At 37.5% G+C, this 22369-nt stretch overlaps 1 protein-coding gene across 3 annotated transcripts in view; it reads left to right on the top strand.

The window, feature by feature from the left end:
- Window positions 1–357: 357 nt before the first annotated feature.
- ACP3 (acid phosphatase 3) overlaps window positions 358–22369 on the top strand; it is a 39484-nt gene continuing 17472 nt past the window's right edge. The window contains exons 1-6 of one of the 3 annotated variants that reach the window (XM_016140293.2): window positions 358–597; window positions 10837–10932; window positions 13770–13856; window positions 14353–14505; window positions 16473–16571; window positions 20947–21039. In XM_016140293.2, the coding sequence (XP_015995779.2) occupies window positions 478–597; window positions 10837–10932; window positions 13770–13856; window positions 14353–14505; window positions 16473–16571; window positions 20947–21039 (648 nt within the window). In that variant the 5' untranslated portion in view covers window positions 358–477. The remainder of the gene's footprint in view (window positions 598–10836; window positions 10933–13769; window positions 13857–14352; window positions 14506–16472; window positions 16572–20946; window positions 21040–22369) is intronic. The other 2 variants (XM_016140292.2, XM_016140294.2) reach the window with 2 other exon arrangements.

The following is a 22369-nucleotide window of genomic DNA, read 5'->3' as shown; positions in this document are numbered from 1 at the left end:
CCCAAAATTTGTCAGTACCTGCAGTTCCTTCCATAGTTCTTTCCCTAGAATTCCAGATTCCCAGATTCCCAAAAGATTAGGAATCACTGGCCTAAAGTTTCCACAATCAGGGTAGATCTTTTTCCCAAGTGACAGCCAAAAAACAAACGCTGTATCACCACCCCATCTAAAGAAAAGATAAAAGGTGAACTACCAAAGAAATGTCTACAAAAATGCTCTGTGACCTTGAGCAACAGCCTTTCTGGGCCTCAATGTTCTCACTTAAATCCAGGAAACTGTGATCTCTAGCACACAGCCCCAAATTTATTTGACCAGACACATGTCAAACTTAGTCCCAAACTACCTGGAGATTTTACTGGTTGTGACTCTGGCTCCTCCCACCTCCTCCTCCTCTTTTAATCCTTAATTAAATAGCTTCCCCTCTTGTGGCTTTTGCACAGCACCTCCTAACTCCTGCCAGAAACAGCTCTCCCCAGCATGAGAGCTGCCCAGCTCCTCTCAGCCAGGGCAGCAAGCCTTCGCCTTAGCTTCTTGCTTCTACTTTCCTTCTGGCTAGACCGAAGTGTGGTAGCTAAGGAGCTGAAGTTTGTGACATTGGTGAGTAGACTTTTCTCATTGCTTTTCTCTTAAAGCTGTGACCATCAGGATCTGAAAACCAAGTATCTGGTTTCGTTTTAACCTTATGTTGTCTCCCAGAGACCAAACTCAGAAAGTGAATAATCAAGTTTTGCAAGATCCTCATGATGAAGATATAACGTGTCCTGACAAAGAGGTGTTGGGTTTGGTTATTCTTGCCTTTGCCAGTGTTATTTATTTATCCACTTGTTTTACAACTGCCTTGAATACAGATTCCTCTCAATAGCCACATTGGACTATTCGTGCTGTTTAGCACCAAGAGCTAAATAAACAACAGTCATTTTGTTTATCAGGAATGTATTTGTAAATGGTGTTTGTGCATAAAAGTGAAACTAAACTCAAGAGTTCTAGAATGACTTCCTGATACACAGAGTTGATTGACCATTAAAATCATGTTTTTCCTCACCCATGAAATGTGTGACAACTTATGGAAAAAAGGGGGGCTGCCTAATGCATGATGTCAGGGAAAGAAAATACACTGTTGACATCGTTTTAAAAATAGATAGAAAGAGAATTTGCAGATTAAGGGAGATTTAACCACTTAACATAAGAGTCCTGGAATTAATCCCTCTATAACTCTTGGTTGCTGTCTGTGTCTTTGATTTTCTCTGTATCACTATTTCTTTTTATTTTCTATTTCAATATCTCTCTCTGCCTCTGACCCTCTCCTTGTCTTTCACGGGTTCTCTCCATCGCTCTGCCTCATAGTTTTTTTTATTTGATCATGAAAGCACACTGATCAATAAGTTTCTTTCTGTAAGAATACTCAAATTCTATTTTTATTATTTGAAGGGAGGTCAACTTTTACTTAAAAATTAAACATGAAGTTCCTGTTTTCTCAGCTTAATGTATTCAGAACTCCTTTCTCTTCTGCAGAAAAATTTCATAACCAGGTGTTTATGCAAATCAAGATTTTTTGTCCAAAAAATCTTACCAGGTCATAAATCAACGATGAAAGAGAAAGAAACAGAGAAATATATATTATCAATTTATTTACAAATGATCTACCAGCTGTCAGGCTTCTGTGCTGAAAAAGCTGTATAATGTTGTGTACCATTTAGGGGAAGTCAGACTTTAGTCATATAGGGAAATCCATGTGAGTTAAGACTTTCAGTTTTATTCATGGATTCCTTGCCAACATGTGCATTAAGCAAGTGTAGCGACCCTACAGAAACTGCATTGCCAGCACTGTAAACCTGTGACAAGCTGATCGAGTAGGCCAGGCTAACTTCCCTTGGCTACCAAACTCTTGTGGGTTTCTTTTCTTCCTCTCCATTTTCAGATAACTCCTGGTTAGGGAATCCAAGTTAATTCTTCCCTAAGGTAAGCAAGTAGTTTCCTTATGTTTCCACCGTGATCCAAATAATAATAATAATAATAATAATAATAATAATAATAATAATAAATCTTCCCTGGTTCTGAAAAGCTGTTCCTGTCGGAAAGAGCAGGAACCTGTCCTTAAATTTTGTTTTTTCTCATGAACAGAGCCACCACATGACTTTTTAAAACAGGTTCACCAAAATGTGTCTCTTGACATGCTAGTTTGACGAGTTGTTAACCGGCATTGCCTGGTTAAAAAAAAAAAAAAAAATGGGTCTCAATAGTCAGATCGGCTTTAGGACCGAAATGTGGTTACACTGTGTTTAAAGATTTAGTAAATGCAAGACTCCTTAGAGTCTTTAATATTCTAATATTTTCTGTGGTTTTCAAGTAAACTTTCAAGTATTTCCTAAATTTTGACTACGGAATCCACCTCCTCTTTTTTCCAAAGTGTCCATAGAAATCCCTTAGAGAATCATTATTTTTAAATTTATAGAGAGAGAATAATAGATATGGTGAATCACAATATACTTATTAACCCACTTAAATAATTCTCACTCACGGTGCATCTTCTTTCATTTGTATGCCACACACGCCTAGAGGGCTTTTTAAAGGTAATCCCATACATCATTATTTTATCTGTAGATAGGGAAATGCCATTTGAAAGTATTCTCTCTCCCCTAAGCAAGGGAAACACCACAAGTTTCGGGGATCTAAGGAAGAAAGAAAAATTCCTTCTCATCCACCTAGGTTCTATAAAGAAAGGGATGTCACAAAGTATAAGCTCTTCTCATTCTTCTTGGTTTACCATGCAAAGTTCTTACTCAAGTCACAGAACATCCTTGATGAAAACAGCTTCTGAATCTTAAGCACATCACTTCGCCACTGGGATGGGTAACTTCCATATTGTGGTTAGGCAAATGCAAATGATGCTAGCCATTGCCCTTTGCTCAGGGACAGCAGATCTTAAGGGTTCTGCCTGCCTCTCCTGGAAAGTAAAACATTGGGAAGTTCCTTCTCAGGCTGGGAGTCCATTATTGTTATAAATTTGTTAATGCTACGTGCTAAAATAGAGGTTGAAAGCTATACCTAGGAAAACATTAAACTTTGATTAATGCAAGTTCCAGCATTATTAAAAACATATATGGGACCACAGACAGGTCACCTAATCCATCTGAGGCTCAAGTTCCCCAAACGTAAAGTTGAGAATAATGACCATGACTATGCTTCCTACTTCACAGAGTTGTCTTTAGGTTCAAATGGCATGATACACATGTGAATGTGTGAACCGTGGTACAAATGGAAGGTACTGCTAGAAGCTATCAGTTCAAAACAGAAACTTTCCAACTTTTTGGATAAAATCTGTATGATCTTTAATTATTATTTTTCAAAAATCATGGTAAAATACAGAGAACATGAAGTTTTCCATCTTAACCCTTCCAAAGCGTATAGTTCAGTGGCATTAGGTGTATTCCATTGTTGTGCTACTATTAAAACCAGCCAACTCCAGAACTCTTGTCATCTTGCAAAACTGGAACTCCATATCTATTAGATAGCAGCTCCCATTCCTCCCTACCTTCTGCCCCTGGAAACCACCATTCTGCTTTCTGATTATGAATTTGACTATGAATTTGACTACTCTATATAATCTCATGTAAGTGGAATCATACAGTATTTGTCCTTTTGATACTGACATTGTACTTAACATAAGTACATAGAACTTCAAGGTACTAGATAATCCTTTATTACTTTTAAGTTTATAAATTTAATATGATATAAATATTATTTTCAAGTTCATAAAATTAATACATAAACTTAATTGTTAAGCACACACATAACTTAAAAGGAGCATATGAGAGAACATAAAGTATTAGATAGTTATCTATACTAGAACTTCAGACCGTTTAACTAATTTATATTCAAGGCTTCCGCATGTATGAATGCTAACTTATTTTCTCTTGGAGGGTGACACACCTGAAGTATGGCTTGAGGAGAGAGAGCTGGATGGGGAGAATGGAGAGAGGATACCACCACAACTCAGGAAAGGCACAGTGAAGACCTAAGTTGAGTCAGAAAGCCATAAAATTAGTAAATAAAGGATGAATTTCTTTTAAAAATTGCAAAGGCAGAATCCTGTGGGTTGAATGTGAGTATTAAAGAAGAAAAAGAAAACAAAATGACCCTGAGTTTTCTAATTTGGTTGCTGAGAAGATGATGATGCCATGGAGACAGTATACAGAAAAGGCTTTAAACATCTGAAATTCTTGAAAAAGAATATGAACTATAAACAATAAAGAGATTTATAATATTGTGTTCTACACAATGCACTGTAGCACAGAGGTTAATCCTCCTGGGCTTGAGTGCCAGCTCAGTCCTTTGCTATGTGACTTTGCATGAGTAACTCAACCTGTTTGTGCCTCAATTTTATCATCAGTAAAATGGGGATAATAGTACTTTGTGGAGTTGTGAGGCTTAATTGACTTCATACACAGACGTACTTCTAAGCCTATCTGGTAAATGCTCAAAACATTGTAACTAATATTAATACATGTATTCTCACAAAGTTCTCTTGTGTGTTTTTTTATAATGTTCACATAACCAGTTAATTAAAATGTCAAGGTTTTTTTCTGTTTATTCTTTTTACTCGCAAAAGGATGTTTTTTTTCCCCATTAACTTTGGTCCATTTTCTTCCCAGTTTTGTCCCCTGGCCTAATAAAAACTGGAAAATATATATATATTTAAAATATTACTCAAGAGTTAAATAGAATTTATTCGAACCGTGGTTTGACTTACGAATCTATTAACTTACTGGTCCTTTCCTTAATAACTTTTGGCTAGAATAGACTACTGACTGCCCTTTAATTTCCTCAGCTTCACTGTTCGTGTTTGAACTATACCTTTGAACACAGGCAGGAACTTCTCAGGGCCTATAAACCATTTTTTCACTTCTATTAAAGAATTTCAGTTACAGCTACCATATTGTGAGCATCCGCTAGATGCCAGGCTCTTTATATTTGTACTTTGAATCCCAAAATGACCTCGGAAAGTATAAATATTATCTTGATATTACATAAGAGTAATAAAATAGGAGCTGAAACTTAACCTGCGGGGTACTGGGTGCTTGGGACTCAAGATGTTAACTGTCAGGTGGCCCATCTACAACCTGTGAGCTGGCTTACAAAAGATGTACCAGATAAAATTCTCTACTGGAGAGCAAAAGTCAGGGCTCCTGCCTCTGCTCAAGAACAACCCTCCAATGTCTGTCCTTTGCTCTATGGTTCCCTAATCACGGGCCAAGGAGCAGCAAAGCTGTCTGTGGAGACCTGCATGTTCTTCAAAGGCATTTGCTGGGCAGAGCACTGTGTACTGAGTGTTGGTGGTGGGCCAAGTAAGAGATCAGTCCAGTTTGCTGATGCAAGCGTCTCCCCAGTTTTATGCTAATACATTTTGCAAATTTTAAAAGTGGTAAACTGATCAGGGAAATTAGATTTGGCTCAAGATGTTTCAATCAGCCAACTACAGGTGCTGATAGCTTTCAAAGTCTCCTAAACTCGACAGAATAAATGAATTATTCCTCTCAGTGAGAAAAATAAAAGTGGGGAAGAGATGATTGGGAGTTGATAGAAATATTTCTTGAAGGAGAGGAATATGTTTCCCTTTGCTCAACAAGTAGTGCTCATTTACCTATATGCTACAAGCCATTGCCAGCAGGAAGGGAAGTATAGGGGGTAGCTAAGGTATATCCCTGAATAATAACAACAACAAAATTAATAGTAACAAATATAAAGGCAAACCTCATACACAGAGTGCATCCTCTATGTTCAGTTCTATGATGCTAGCTTTGCATATATTACACATTTAATTCTCATGATTCTCCTGCATGGGAATTAATGATTTTCTCATTTTACAAAGAGGGAAATTGAGGCATGTAGAAGTTTGACTTAAATTATTTTCCCAAGGTCATCCAATTAATTAGGTGTTGACAAAGCAGGAGTTTGAACCGAGGTCTAACTAACTCAAAAAGCAGTCTTTTCCAAGGTAGGACACAACTTCCACATAATGTAACACAGTTTCACCCTCCCCCTCTCCTGCAGGCCTCTGTGTCCTTTCTGGATAAAAGTCTCTTTAGAGTGGCCTGCCTTACTGCCTCCCTCATGGAGTATGGGAAATGGAACAGGATCACTCATGGGGATAGCAAACCATGAGTGTTTTTTCAGTATCTCAACTGCTTTTTTTTTTTTTTTTTTTTTGCTTTTTTTTTTTTACAGTTCTGTTTCACTCTGATTCCTGTTATAGCTTGTCTGCCTTCCTTCATACCTCTGAAGTAATTTACATGTACTTGGTTCATTTATTTCTGCCCATATTCCTTTACTTTTTAATTATTTTTACCAATGGACCTATTCCTCAGTTCCTAGAAGAAAAAAATAAAAGGCTTTTATTCAAGGCAAGGTTTGTTTATCAAGAGATTTTCACAACTTGGAGTACACCCTAATGAAATAGAGAGTGAGGAGTAATGTCAATAGCCACGATCCCTTGTAAGATTTCCAGAATCATTCCAAAGTTTTGTGAAGTATCTTGAGTTCCAAACCTGAAAGGAAAACATGATGGTTTATTAGACTCCAATCTAGACCAGAGACAGACTCACTGTTCTAGAAGCAAAGGCACATATAGAGGACATCAAGGAGAAAGACAAGAGAATAAAAGGAAGTGGGGGGAGGGGGTGGTAGGGGAAAGAAGCACACACAGTATACCTTGATGATAGGTAAGTATGAAAATCAAAAGCCCTCATGTATCGAAATTAGAATGTCACCATGTACCTGGAGGAGCTAGACCCAATCCAAGATTCATTCATTCATTAAAACAAGGTGTGTGTGTGTGTGTGTGTGTGTGTGTGTGTGTGTGTGTGTGTGAGATATGTGTGTACTTCCTGTGTGCTGGCGCTGTTTTGGGGACATAATGTATTGAATGTAACAACAGGAGGTTAAGCACATTTAACAAGAATATAAGGTGAGAACATCGTGGTAGCCAGGGCCAAATCGAGTAGGATCTTGTGAGCCATTGTAAGAATTTTGAATTTTATACAAAGAGAGATAGGAAATAATATAATGTCTGAGAGTGAGTGATTATAAATGAAACAAGACTAGCCACACATAAGTTGATAACTATTGGAGCAAGCGGTACACTTATAGGGAGGGGCCCGTTATAAAAATCTATACTTTTATATATCTTTACGGTTTTCTGCAAAATAAAGTTTGCTAGAATGAGAGAACATCAGAAGGTTCTAAGCAGTCAGTGATATATTCTGACAGACATTTTTTGAACAACACTGACTGCTGCACGGAGAGAGGGACTGGACATGGTGTCCCCCGGTGTACCCATCAGGGTCTACGCAACTCACCACTTCTGGTCGGCAGTTAGCAGACTCAGTGGAGCAGGATCATTCATGAAGGCAGCAAACCATGGTCTTTTTTTTTTTTTTTTTTAATGTCTCCTCAACTGCTTTTTTTTTTTTTTTTACAGTTAGATTTTATTTTGTTTCAATTACAGTTGAAATTCAATATTATGTTATATTAGTTTTAGGTGTTACAGCATAGTGTTTAGACATCCATATAATTTACGAAGTGATCCTTCCCCCAATAAGTCTAGTACCCACCTGGCAACATACATGGTTATTATAATATTATTGGTTATATTCCGTATGCCATACTTTACAGCCCCATGGCACACCATGGTTCTTTAAAAAAATAAAAAAAGGTTACCTGTAACTGAAAAGGGTGAAGTGAATGTGACGTGGTGGGGAAAACAATGGGCTGGCAATCAGGAGAATTAGGAGATCTGGACAGCTTACTCCATCTCTTTGAACCTCTGTTCCCTTATTTGTTCAGTGTAGCAATAGTGCAACCTGTCCTCACAGTGGGGGTTGTAAGAATTAAAATAGCAGGAGAGAGGATTGTACAAAACCGTGGAGGGTTGCACTAACACAATGGGTTGTTATTACCTTGGATGCCTTCCTATTGTAATTATCACTAGTACTGCAGATAGTCATATTGCTAATAATATATTTTTAGGTTTCTAAAGGATTTCTTAGAGTTTGATTGCTGGACTGAGAACAGAGGTTATACATTTGGCAGAGCAGCAGTTAAGAAGATTGCTCTCCCACAGACTTAAAAGAGCACCTAAGCATGGTCCAAGGGCTCCAGCTGAATTGATGAAACTCTGGAAGTTCAAGAATGCCACCTGCGTACACACACACACACACACATACACGTACGCACTTACACACACACTTTGATTTTTAACATCAGAGGAGGCGGATGGTTTATTAAGTATTTCTGTAGGACACTCATTTTTTAAAGAGTTCACAGCATATTTAAGCCACTACCTCAGAAACCCTTCAAACCTACTGCACTATAGGGGAGTACAATTATTCCTGACCTGTAAGAACAGAATAAGAAAGCTTGCCCGCATCTCATGATTATGTTCCAGTGCTCTACTCTTTAAAACACACTTCTCTAGGGGACCACACTTGTTTTTTCTCCACAGGCCATTCTGTCATTTAGTTGCATAATCTCAGTTATATTTTTTAAATAATGTTTAGGGTTGTTTCTTACAACAAGGTTTTGGTGTCTTCTGATGCACACCCTTACACACACATAGCTTCTAATTTTAAAGGAAAAGAGTGACATTTATAAAGAAGCCCCAAATTTCAGATTGTGCACATTTATTTACCTGATGGGACACTGAGGGGTGTGTTTGGCCATAGAGAAATGAGACCGTTAGGTGAGGTTAAGATTGCTGGCATTGGAGACACACACACAGCCTGTGTCAGGGTCTCTGCTCTGGCACTTAACATTGTGTGACCTTAGGCAGATCGCTTAACTAATAGTTCCCTTGTTTGTAAGATGACAATAGTAACTGCTTTGTAGAATTGATGAGAGGATTAAATGCATAAAGAGCACTTAGCACGCTTTCTAGGACAAAGCAAGAGTTCAAAAAATGCTGAGGAATTATTGTTGTGTTTATAGGCTGGAGGAAGCATTGTAAATTATTTCACTCCTGGTCAGTGTCTCTCAGTGGCTCCCAACTGTGAGTGATTTTGCCCCCAGGGGACGTTTAGCAATGTCTGGAAACCTTTTTGGTAGTCACAACTGGGAAATGCTACTGGCATCTTGTGGGGGAAAAGCCAGGGATCCTACAATGCACAGGACAGCCCCCCACAAAGAATTATCCGATCTAAATGTCAACTATGTACCAAGGTTGAGAAACCCTGGAAACTAAATAACATAGGGTTTATAACCTACTGAAACTATGTGACAACTTTACTCAGATCTGGGAAAGCATTTTGCACACACCATTTGTTTCAGCTGTGGAAAGAGAAGCACAGATAATTAACCTTGATAATCTCTGGTCATGACCACGGCACCCTTAGTGACTAGGTGCTCATCAGAGAATATGCGGCCTTTCTTCCTGCCATGAGTGGAACATTCAATGACTGTAATTCCTTATTTGACTAAAATGATTTTTTAAGATCCACTCCACCATTAGCCCTCTGTTTGCTGTAACCTGTTCTACTGAGATTTTAGTTTCTCACTAGGTTAGGGGGCCAAAGATCAGTTTTCTTCAGACACCAGAGACACAACTCTGGTCTTGGAAGCCTCCCTCACTGTCCTGGAATTCCATCTCAAAGATGACTAAAGTTTGAGACTGTTCCTTAATCTGTGTATACTGAACTGTTCTACAGAATTTCAAAGGAGCAGCCTTCTGGTAGTATATCTGGTAGCAGAATTTCAGTGGAACATCTTAGCTGGTAGTATAAGTGGAAAGTGCAGGAAATCTCAGATAATGCAATTAAATATGTTTATGACATAAGTTTAGACTTCATTTTGTACTTCTTGAGTGTTTTTCTTTCCCTGTCTTTTGCTTATAAAAATAGCTTTATGTTTGGCTTGGTATACCACTCAGAAAGCATATTGTAATCAAAGTACCAAGGTTTCAAAAGTCCAGGCTACTCTCCCCAAAGAGTAAAATGGGCAATCTAAATAGCATGACTTGGGTCCAAATCAAAAGGTAAGTCCCTAAAGTGTTTAGAATTTGCTTTCTAATCTCTTTACCACAATTCCTTAACCCCTAACCTCCTAAAGACTAACAAGTCATTGGCTCAAAATGGTCATGAATTCTATGTAGTATTTAATAGCCACAATTTTTATCATATACAAAAATGTTAACATCATTATAGCTGTAACCACAGTTAAGTGGGGAGTACTCGTCAGAGTTTAGCTCAATAAAGTAACCAAACTAAGCTTTGTATTACTTCTTGCCCTAATGGTACAAACCAGACTCCCTGTGTGGGCTGCCTGCCTCCTAATGGCTATATCTCCTTACCTGCATTACCCGAAGCTCAGGAAAAGAGTTAGTGAGCCTAATATGAGATTTACCTGGGAGGATTTTTAAATCCTGATGGCCTGGCCATATCCCAAACTGATTAAAACAAAATCATTAGAAGTGGGTACACCCTCAGAACTTTTTTCACTCCCCATGTGATTCCATAAGCAGCCAAGGCTAAGAACCAGTAGTTTAGAACAGGGGTCCTCAAACCCCTGGCCTTGGATCAATACCAGTCCATGGCCTGTTAGGACTGGGCCACACAGCAGGAGGTGAGCAGCAAGTGAGCAAAGCTTTACCTGTATGTGTAGCCACTCCCCGGCACTAGCATCAGTGCCTCAGCTCCACCTCAGATTATCAGGTATTAGATTCGCATCAGAGCACTGGTCCCTGATGTCAAAAAGGTTGGGGACTGCCGGTTTAGAAGATCTATTATAATGAGTAGAGGCAGAAACCTAAATGAGGTTTGTCACGTTACCTTCTCAATCTATTTCCAGGTGTTTAGGCATGGAGACCGAAGTCCCATCGAAACCTTTCCTAATGACCCCATTAAGGAATCCTCATGGCCTCAAGGATTTGGCCAACTCACTCAGGTTGGTTGGATTTTCAGCTAAATATTGGTGATGAGTCTCAAGGGAAACTAAACGTTGTGGAATCTGTAATCTATCGAAACCATTTAACTACCTCAGTTACTAGGAAAGTAATTTGCACAATTATCTGGGATCTAAAAAGTCTAAAATGTGTTTTGATTGTGGAATAAGAAGCACTAATGGTTAGCCTAGCTAATTTCCGATCATGTCCAAATCACCCATAACAACTAGCAAAAGTGTATAGAATTGCCTGTTTTGATCTTTTTTTTACCCTGCTGACGTTAGTAAAGCTGAAGAGGTGTGCATGTGCGGCAGAAGAGTCCAGAAGTTTAGGGACACTAAAGAGAATCAAGAGATACCTAAAAGCCAGCCCCTGAGTTTCTTAGGCTCCACTTGAGAAAGCAGAAAATCTTTCATCAATAAGCTGAGTCAGCAGGGCTGGGAAACCGATTCCCCTGAAAGTGCTGATACCAAATTCCTTGTCAGGCGGGTTTATTGGGATCAAGCCCTCCTTGTAAGTGACCAGCAAAACACAGGGAGCCCTACTTCCTACAGCGCCCCTAAGGAGAAGGTGAACTGGGAAACAAAGGCAAATGTAGACTCTGTTCCGGCACCCCACACCCTTCACTTATAAGAGCGTATGGTTCTTCTACTTGGGGCCACAAGGCCAAGTGCATTGCTTCTGTTCTGACTAAAGTACTGTTTAAGTATATTAAGAAAATGTTAAAGAATGTTTAGAGTTGGATATCTCCAAAACGAAAGGGTCTTAATTTTAGCTAAACACTGGAATTATTTGAAGAGCTTTAAAAGCATTGATGTCTGCCTAGGAGGTTCTCATTTAATTATTCTTGAGTTTGGCCTGGACATTGGGACTTTTAGAAGCTCCTCAGTTGACCAGTTGACCTAATGTGGAGCCAAGGCTGAGAATTACTGCCCTCACTCAACTATGATGATTCCTGAAGAGGAGAGAACTCAGAGAGGCTATTTGAGGCCAACAGCTTCTGGCTCCCAGGTCAGAGCTCCTCTCTTCTTAGGCCTACCCAGCTTCTGGCTTCTTGAATCATAGAAGTGTTACAAGAATTCAGGGCTGCTTCTTAACACTATGGTTCTGTATAGACTCCTGTTCTCCTGCTTTGCTTTTCCAGTAAGACCAAAAGATTCTCCCAGACTTTTGGATCTGTATTCTTTCGAGAGTCTCTTGACTAGCCATCAGATTCTCCTAGGGTAGTATTTCTCAAGCTCTGAGGTGTAAATGAATCACTTGGGGATCTTGTTAAAATGCAGAGTCTAATTCAACAGATCTGACATGGGCCCCGTGAGTCTGCATTTCTAACATACTCTCAGGTGATGCCAGTGGTGCTGGTACATGGCCACTCTTGAAGTAGCAAAGTTCTAGAGCTCAAAGTCCTGTCCTTGGGCCAGGTATTTCCAATCTACGTAATGACAAGTGATGGCGTTCTATATCAGTGGTTCTCAAAGTAGGGTTTCCTGGCTGAGCAACATCAATATCACCTGGGAACTTGACAAAATTTGTAAAATCTTTAGCCCCATCCACTGAACCAGAAACTCTGGGGTGAAAGCCTGAGAATCTTTGTTTTAATGAGTCCTCCAGATGATTCTGTGCATGTTAAAGTTTAAAAACCATTGCTCTATTGCAGATGACTATTTCCTCAAAAGTCAGCAATGTTAGAACAATGATTAGACCCAAAGTACCTGCTTATTCAGCTACCCAGTTCATCCAGGAAAGTCACAAACCTCAAAGCACACATTATTTATCATTTTTTCTACCTTCTTACCAAATCTGGAGGGGTGGTAATGGTAGTGATGGCTAGGACTAACAAACAAATGAGCTAGTGAGATCAAGCAGAAGCCACAGTGACCACATCCTCTCTGAGTCCCAAAGCAGTGGTGAGGCTCTATATTAAAGACAGACTTGAATGCAGTATTTCCCAAAGAATGGTGCTCTACCACATGTATCTGTATCATTAGGGTCTCATTAAAATGCAGATTCGAGAGCCATACCCAGGATCTAATGAGTGGGAATCTCTGGGGGAGATTCTGAGGAGTCTGCATTTCACCAAGCACCCCAAGATAAATTTTGCTTTTGATGCACAGTAATGCTTAAAGATTATTGAGCTAAAGCAATGCTTCTCATTCATTACTGGACATCAGAATCTTAGTGAGTTTGTTAAAAACTGATTTCTGAGCTCACACCCAAAGATTCTGGATCAAGAGTTCAAGAGTGGGGCCGAAGAATTTGGTTTCTAACATATTTCCAAGTGATGTTAATACTTCTGATCCACAGGCCACACTTTGAGGCTCTAGTTTTAAATGTACCAGGTATAAATAATAAATCACCAGAGGTTGAACAGGATCTTTAGATTCATTAAGCCCAACCTCTTATCAGATGGTTGAATTTCTTCCGCAAACCCTCCAAGTGGTCAACTAACACTTTGAATGCTCTGCCTAAAAAGATGACCATTGAATGCTCTACCACACCAGAGATGAACCATTAACTTAAACCAGATTAATTACCAACTATTAATTATTCAAGAGCCTATGTTCAGGGCTAATGAAGATGAAAGAATTTTCTCAGGGAGTCATGACTAAAGATTATAGCTCTTTTTTCTTGTTTTCATTTTAAAATGTGTTAGGAGAGAGGGGAGGAAGACAGGGTGGGGGAATTAAAGAAATTAAAAAAGGAAAAAAATATGTTGTCATTGTGGAACTATTAAAGTATACCATTTTTCGCTCATTTAGTGAGGAGAGATGAAATGCATAGATAAGATTCACTAAGTTATTTTTACTAATTTTTGTGTGTTTTTTTTTCCCCCATGTAGCTGGGCATGGAGCAGCAATATGAACTTGGAGAGTATTTAAAGACAAGATATGAAAAATTCTTGAATGAGTCCTATAAATATCAACAGGCAAGTTGAGAGCTAAAATTCTTGAATGAGTCTTATAAACGTTAACAAGCAACTTTTTCCCTTGAAAGAGTTTAACAAAATGTCACATTTATGAAAGTGCTTTGCCTGTTTTTCAAGCGACTTGTTCAAGTCAGATATTTTGTTTACAAATGTACTCTAATTTGCACAATTATTTTGTTCCTAGAAAATTATAAATATGAGTAAGTTCAAAATTTAATGGACAGTTATGGTAAATACTTTAGCTTGGCAACTGGTGGCAAGTAGTTACCACTTAATTGGTCTGTTTTGTCAGTTCAGCTATTGGCGTACCATGTTGTTATATACCAAAGCATGCTCATGATACTGTCTTTTCCATAATAGATCTTATGATTATGATGCTACCACAGTGTCTGCTAATATTTTGGTGTGGGTGTTCTGCCTTTTCTCAAATATTAGCTCCACAGGAAAAACCCACCATTCCTCTCAGCTGAATTCTGCTTCTGTTTTCCCACTCTAGGTTTATATCCAAAGCACAGATGTTGACCGGACATTGATGAGTGCTATGACAAACCTTGCAGCCCTATTCCCCCCAAAAGGCATCAGTGTCTGGAATCCCAGCCTACCCTGGCAACCCATCCCGGTGCACACAGTCCCTCTTTCTGAAGATCGGGTCAGTATTCTGCAAAAAGCAGGAGATTCTATGGGGCCTGGGAAGAGGAAGGCAGACTGCTCAGTCCTTGCAGATTGGGGAGTCTGGACACTCCTTGTGTAGCCTTAATTATTTTCTAAATGAATGTGCAAAGAACAATGTAGGACATAGAAAACACAAAGCAAGAGAGGGTCAAAAGAGAATTTCTCTTTGGATCTTTATCATCCATTTTGTTTTGCCGTTCTTTCAACTTTTTGGCAATTTGGTTCTATCTTTACACACACACACACACACACACACACACACACACACACACACACACCCCTCTCCCATTGTTCTGCCTTCAATTCTTGGGCTTTTGGTACCACACAGGGTTCTCCTTTCTCCAGAATATCTTAAATCATCTTTACCTACAAAGTACCTCCCTCTCCTCCCCCATGAAAATCCTCATTTCTAGGTAGGAAAAAAAGAGAAAGACTTGAGTATATCATTGGTGCCCAACACTTTATGTGTGTCATATTTACCTTTCATAACAGCCTCTAATGGACAATATTATAGGAAGGGAAACAAGTGCTTATAGATAAGTTAAACCAAATGGACCCCAAGCTACAGAGCTGATATGCATTACTACTGGGACTAAAACCAGGAAATTCCAGAGCAATTTCCTTCCCTGTAAACTAGTGGTTCTCAAACTTAGCTGCATATTAGAATAACCTGATGATTTTTTTTAAATCCTGATTTCCAGGGCATAACCCATAACAAATCAGAATTCCAGAGGGTGGGACCCAGGCATCAGTATGTTAAAAATAATCTCCCTAGATGATTCCAGTGTACAGCCAAGTCTGAGAACAGTGCTGTAAACCAAACTGCCTGAATGAGGCCATTTGAGAGAAACCTCAGATTTATTTATACTGGGTGGTGCTGATCAAGAACTCTCTAACCTTTTGAGAGGACTTGCTATTTTTTAAATAGCAATAAATAAATCTAACTAATCTAGGTATACAATTTAAGGCTATATGAAGGAAGTAGTTTGGGACAAGGACTCTTTCCTAATCACCCTGCAATCACATTATAAGCATGACCATCTCATATCTTTATGGCAGAGGCTTAGCATGACCACTGAACCTGGACCGTTGCCTAGTGACAATTATGATAAAGAGAAGAGGCCTATTCTGGAAATATTTTGAAAGTAGACAAGCAAAAGTGATTAGTTGATGAAGCAGGATGATAAATGTTGCCATTGGCAAAAGTAGACGGGATTGCAAAGAGGAAACAGTTGAAAATGAAGTTGAGTTCAGCTTTATACATGTTAAATTTGAGGAAGAAGAGAAAATTTCAAGTAGTGCTATCCACAGAGAGCTGGAAATACAGGGCTAGACACAGAGGGAAAGTCAGAGCAACAAAATAAACTCGGAAGTCACCAGCCTGTAGGTTATAGTTAAAACTACAAAAGATTGTTAAATTTAAACTCGTTTTAGCATGATCACTTTGTTCTCATAATAGGGTTTTAAATATATTTTTCCACGGATTTAATATGTACCATTATTTTAATAGTCTGTGAATTTGTAAGAATTAAGTCAACGAATGGCAAATTGATCTCTTGGGATTCTTTCCAGAACCTCCTATTTATTTCTCTGTACTGGCGCATGTGTATATCTAGCGCTAGAAGTGAAAGGAGTTGGGAACAAAGCAACGTAACAGTTATCATTTCACAAAAAGTGAATATTTACCAACAGCATAGTCCCATCTAGGCAATTTCATGAAAGAACAAAAAGTTTTACAGTTCTGGGTATATATCCTGCTGTTTAAGACCTGCAGACCATTTATCTCTTTGCCTTCAATTTTAGAATTTTCATTCAGCTCAAAACACGTCTGAATCTTTTTTTATGATCTCTTTGCATCTAATTAGGCTTAAAATATGGCCGCTTCTTCTTTAGCAAAGTTCTTCTGACTAATAAAGTTTTTTATGATTTTTCTTTTGTCCTCAGTTGCTGTACCTGCCTTTCAGGAACTGCCCTCGTTTTCAACAACTTCGGAGGGAGACTTTGAAATCGGAAGAATTCCAGAAGAGGCTGCAACCCTATAAGGTTAAAAGATAGTGTCATTTAGTCGTGTACATGAGTGTGAGGGCCAAGACAAAGGGTGAAGTTTCTCAAAAGCGTCGGGGGAATTTATCTGCTGGTGGCTGGTTAAACAGTGGGTTAGATTGTTTAATGAGGGTCAGTCATCACAACCTAGTCCTCATCGCAGTGCTATGGCCACAAGACAGTAAAGAAGCCAGTCCTTTCTGAATCTGACACTCATACGCCTGTGAGGAACCAGGTGAAACTGTGTGGCTGGATCCGAATAAATGCAAATTTAAAATGATGTGCCTTATTGTGAGGCTGAAGGATAGGTTTTTTTTTGGGGGGGGGGGCGGTATTTTTTAATTTTGTTTCTGCTTTGCAAAATATTTCTTTTCAAAACTATACAAAAGGTAGATATGATGCTTTGTACTTTTAGAAATAGTATTTTGAAAATGTCAATACACTCACATGGTTCAAAAATCAAAAAAATAAAGAATACAGTAGAAAGTCTCTCAGTAACCCCACAGATAACTGCGGGCAGAAGTTTCTTATATAGCCCTGCAGTTTCTTTATGTATATGCAAATATATATTCTGGTAATTTCCCCTTTTATTATACAAAAGTGCTATACTACAAGGTTGGTCACTTGTATTTTTTTTTTCATTTTACAAAATATTTTGGAAATATTTTTATATTTGTACATAAATAGTTTCTTCATTTTTTCTTACCACTGTGTATTTGAATTTATGTTCATACCATAATTTATTTAACCAGTCTCTATTGATGGAAATTTGTGTCATTTGTAATCTTTTACAGTCTGCTCGAATATCTTGTGCATGTAAATAATTTCACAAGAATATTTGTGGAATAATATCCCAGAAGTAGATGCTCTGGACCAATATTTTAGTAACTTAAAATATTGTCAAATTACCCTCCAATGAGGTTATACCAATTTCTACTCCTGTCATCAATGCATGAGAATACCCGTTTCTCTACTGCCTTGCCAACTGTGCATAGACGACTTTAGGGATGTTTGCCAATCTGTTAAGTGAAAAAACAGTATCTCTAGAAGAGTCCCCTCTGAAATCAGGAATGAGACAAGGAGGCACAATGTCCTCACTATAACACAACATTGTGCTATAGTACTTTTAGTGATGAGTAAGCCTTGGGTATCTTTAGTTAAATGCCATTTGTATTTCCTTTTCTGTTCATATCCCTTGACCACTTTTTCTTTTAAATTATTGCGGGGGGAGGTTTCTATAATTTTTAGGAACTTTCTATGTTTTAATATCTTTGTCTGTAATGTGAATGGCATTGTTTTTATTGTTTGACTGTTGACTTTGTTTACAGTGTTTTTGCCATGTACTTGTAAGTATGCCAATATACTCATATTTGGTTTGTATATTTTTAGTCATGTTTAGAATAGCCTTCCCCATTGCTAGGTTATAAAAAAAGTCTGCAATGGTTTCTTCTAATTCTGTTATAGCCTTCGGTTTCACGCTTACTTATTGGATTGATTTACAATTTATACTGCAGTTAAGTATGAGATACATACCTACTTAAGTTTTTTCCCGGAAAATTACCTAATTGCCCCATCATTATTTATTGAATATTTCATTCTTTTCTCAACTAATTTGAGCTATTATATATTAAAATTCCCATATGAATGGAGTCCATTTCTTTAAGTTTTATTTTTCTAATTTTTTTGTATTTCATTAGCTAAAATCACATTGTTTTAATTATTAAGACTTTATAATTTTAATATCCAAAGGTCTGATCATCCCTCATTGCTCTACTTTACCTGAGTTCTTGGTTATATTTTTATTTTCTTTGTGAATTTCAGAATATGCTTGTCTAGGTCTAGAAATACTTTTAAAAATCTTTCAATGTTTTTATTGGGATATACTAAATTTATAAATCAACTTAGGGAGAATTTGCAACTTTTTGATGTTGAATCTTCATTTCTAAGAACATGATACTTTTTACTTTTTGTTCTTATCTTCAATATTTTATTAGGGTATTCTTCATATAAGTCCTTACATTTTTTGTTAAGTCTGTTCCAGGTTTATAATATCTGCAAATAATCATGATTTAATTCTACTTTTCTAATATTTATACTTCTGATTTCTTTTGCCTATCTCCAGTGACCAGTACTTACAGTACAGAACAGTCATGGTTGATTTAAAGAAACAGCAAGAAGTTCTGAAAACCAAGTAGAAGTTATCCTTTGTAAAAGATATCTATGTTTGTAAGGAAAATTTCCATTTTTCAGCATGTCTCACTGGCTGCACCAGGAAAAGGGGGGTAACTTTATTTCTGGAACCTCTTACTGATGCAGATGATAACAACTTAAATCTGCATAACAACTCTACCCTTGTTTATTGTGCTTTTTTTAGTAACCTCCCATACTGACACCCACTATCCCCAAAGGCTTCTTTTCTCTTTGGCTGAAGATGATATTGAAGCTGGTTGCTTCAGCCATTTGGGCAAGTTACTCAGTTTTCTTGAATCTCTCATGTACAGACATGTTAAACTTTTATTCTTCTCCTGTTAACCTATCTTTTATTACAAGGATGTCTCAGTCAAGAACTCAGAAGGGGAGAAGGAAAATTATTTTTCCTCCCCTACAGAGCAATAGGCTGTACCATACAGCCTAGGTATGTAGTAGGCTATACTACCTAGGTTTCTGTAAGTACCCTCTCTGATGGTCACACAATAACAAAATTGCCTAAAGATGCATCTCTTATAACATATCCCCATTCTTCAGTAGCCCATGACTATATTATGTAATAGTGTTGATAGTGGGCATCCCTGTCTTTGTTCTGATTTTAGAAGTGTTTCTCTTTTAAGCATGCTAGCTCTGGGACCAAATAGGTATACTTTTATCAAGTTAAGGAACTAGCCATCTATTCTATTTTCTTATTTGTTTGTTTTTGTTTTTTATTAAATTTATTAAGGTGTACAATTCAATGATACGTCATCTGTATATTACATTATATATTCATCGCCCAAAATCGAATTTCCTTCTGTCATCATATATTTGACCCCCTTTACCCTTATCTACCTCTCTCCTCTCCACTTTACCTCTGGTAACAACTATGCTGTTGTCTGTGTCTGTGAGTTTTTGTCTCGTTCGTTTGTTGCTTTCAGTTTTATATCCCACATGCGAGTGAACTGTATGAGTTCCTATTTTCTTGAGTGTTTTGTCAATACTGGTGTTTAATTTTTCGAAAGGTCTTTTTAACATTTTAATATAATCAAGTAATTTTTCTCCTTGGATCAATTACTAAGCTCTATCATAGACTTACCAATATTGAACCATTTTTATATATCTAAAATCAAGTTCCTTTCTTTTAATATTATATTGAATTATTTGCTAAGATTTTACTTAGATATCTTGCATTGATATTCAAAATGACATTAGACTATTATTTTCTTTTCTGGATAATCTTTGTCTGTATCAATATTACACATACTTCATAAAAATGTTTTGGAAGTTTTCTTTTTCTATGCTTCAGAGCAGTTAAAATAACAGGATAATTTAGGTTGGGAAACTTGGTAGAATTCTTCCATAAAATCATCTGACCCTAGAGCTTTTGTTTTATTATGTTCTGGGTTTTTTTGGGGGAAGGGAAGGGCAAGGGATCTTTAATAATTATTTCTATTTATTTTATGGAAAATTATATTTTCCTAGAAAATATATCCAATAGACAAAAAATATCTTCCAAAAGACTTCACAGAAATTGCTGCCAATTTCATCAGGCAGATAGCTGAACAGTCAGTGTCCTTAACATGAAATTCAAGAATAACACAGACCCTAAAGAAATGTTTGCATCCAATCCAAATTTCATACTTAGAGCCAGACACTAGGTTCTGTTTCTGTCGTGTTTTTCTGGGGTCCTTTGGCCTGAAACATATTTCCCCTCTTGCCTTAGACACTCATTTGCATATGAGTTATACATAACCTACTTCCAAAAAGAATTTTGAGGCAGTGCAGTTCAGTCTGATTCCAGGACAAATCAGGAAGGAGCATGTGACAGTAAGACAGTATTTGCTCAATTTTTGATGTAATAATTAGAAACAGTCAATTAATATTTGTAAAATTCTTTGGATTGGCATTATCATAACCAATATTATTGGCATACTTTTCTGTAAAGAATAGCAATTCTCAACAGGGCAAATCTGCCACATGGGGAATATTTTGGGTTGTTACAGCTGAGGGATTAAAGATGATGTTGGCATCAGTGGGTAGAGGCCAGGGATACTGCCAAACATCCTATAATACACAGAGCAGCCCCCCACAACAAAGATTATCCAGCCCAAAATATCAAGGTGAATGTCAATGCTGAAGCTGAGAAACCCTGGTGTAGAAATTTTTCCCACTTTGTGTATTTCAGGATTTTATAGAAACATTGCCAAGACTTTCAGGATACCATGGAAAGGATCTTTTCGGAATTTGGAGTAAAATCTACGACCCTTTATTTTGTGAGGTAAAAGAAAGAAATATTAAACTTAACTTGCATTCTGATTTTATGATGTATGCCTATTTTGAAATAAAAGAATACATTTTCTTTTGCTTTTTTACAAATGTATTAGTTATATTTCTTTAACATAGAAATATAGTACAAGACTTCTTTATATTAACTTGAACATTCTGATTTCTTCTCTCTGTTATTCATGTTTTCACCTTTTAGAAAATTGTAAGCAAAATTGCTTTTCTTTTATGCCTTGCCACTTATTTTTCAGTCACTTAGGAATGCTAGGCTTCTGTCGTGTATTTTAATGAAAAATGCAATGTTATTGTACAGTAAAAGAAAAAAAATTACCTGGTTTCTGGATATTAAAACAAGCAAATCAACTTTAAGTCAGGCTATTGAAAGTGGTTTATGGGGAAAAGATCTCTTCCTTGCTATACAACGCATACAAAATAACATTTATAGCAAGATAAATTTGTACTGTTTTTCAAGGTTACAAGGTGTTTTTCACTCACCATGCTCCACCTGCTGGCCAAAAAGAGTACTCTGTAATCCTGATTCTCAGCCAGTTCACTGAACCCCGGGGCAAATCTGACACTCTCAGGACCCTTATCTTCCTCTGATATTGAGGTCATTGTGAGTGTTGGGTAGGGGTTGAGGGAGGAGGAGGCAACAATTACTTTTCATAGTTCCATCTCAATAACAGATAACACAGTTTGCCTCCCTCCATGTCAGAGTTAATTGATGCAAGCACATATTAATTTTCTAATATTTTTACTTTATCATCAGCATAGGTTTCAAGGAAGATACATGAGCTTGTTTATAAAAGACTCTTCAATAGAGACAAAAGCCCGCATTTTGATCCCAATCTTGATTTTTTTCTTTCTTCCTTACTGCAGTTTGATCTGATATGGGCAGGTGTATAGTTCCTTTTCACCCCTCTCATCCTCATTTCCTCTGTAGGTTACTTTACTTTGATCTCCTTTTCCACAAACTCTCTCTCTATCAAATCCTGCATTTGAATCTGAGGGATCTTAGTTAACTTTTCATAGCAAGTAATAAATATTGACAAAAGGTCTCTACCTGCCCTGCTGTACAGATTAGTTATCAATTTAACAAATATTTACCAAGCTCCTGCTGTGTGCAAAGTATAGAAGCTGATAGGAGTCAGGTATATTATTAAAGGCTCTGGAAATATATTACCTTTCCCACCTGTCCTCTTAGGCTGCTCGTTCGGCTTTTAAGGAAACATCAACAACCCTGTCGGTTTTCCCTCCCTACCACCCCAGGTTAATAAAAAGATTTCTAAATCTTTCATAAAGAAATAAGGTACATTCCTGCCCAA

This window comes from Rousettus aegyptiacus, unplaced genomic scaffold (genome assembly GCF_014176215.1).
Source record: "Rousettus aegyptiacus isolate mRouAeg1 unplaced genomic scaffold, mRouAeg1.p scaffold_m13_p_4, whole genome shotgun sequence".
Taxonomy (NCBI): Eukaryota; Metazoa; Chordata; class Mammalia; order Chiroptera; family Pteropodidae; genus Rousettus; species Rousettus aegyptiacus.
This window is presented reverse-complemented; position numbering and strand designations above follow the sequence as displayed.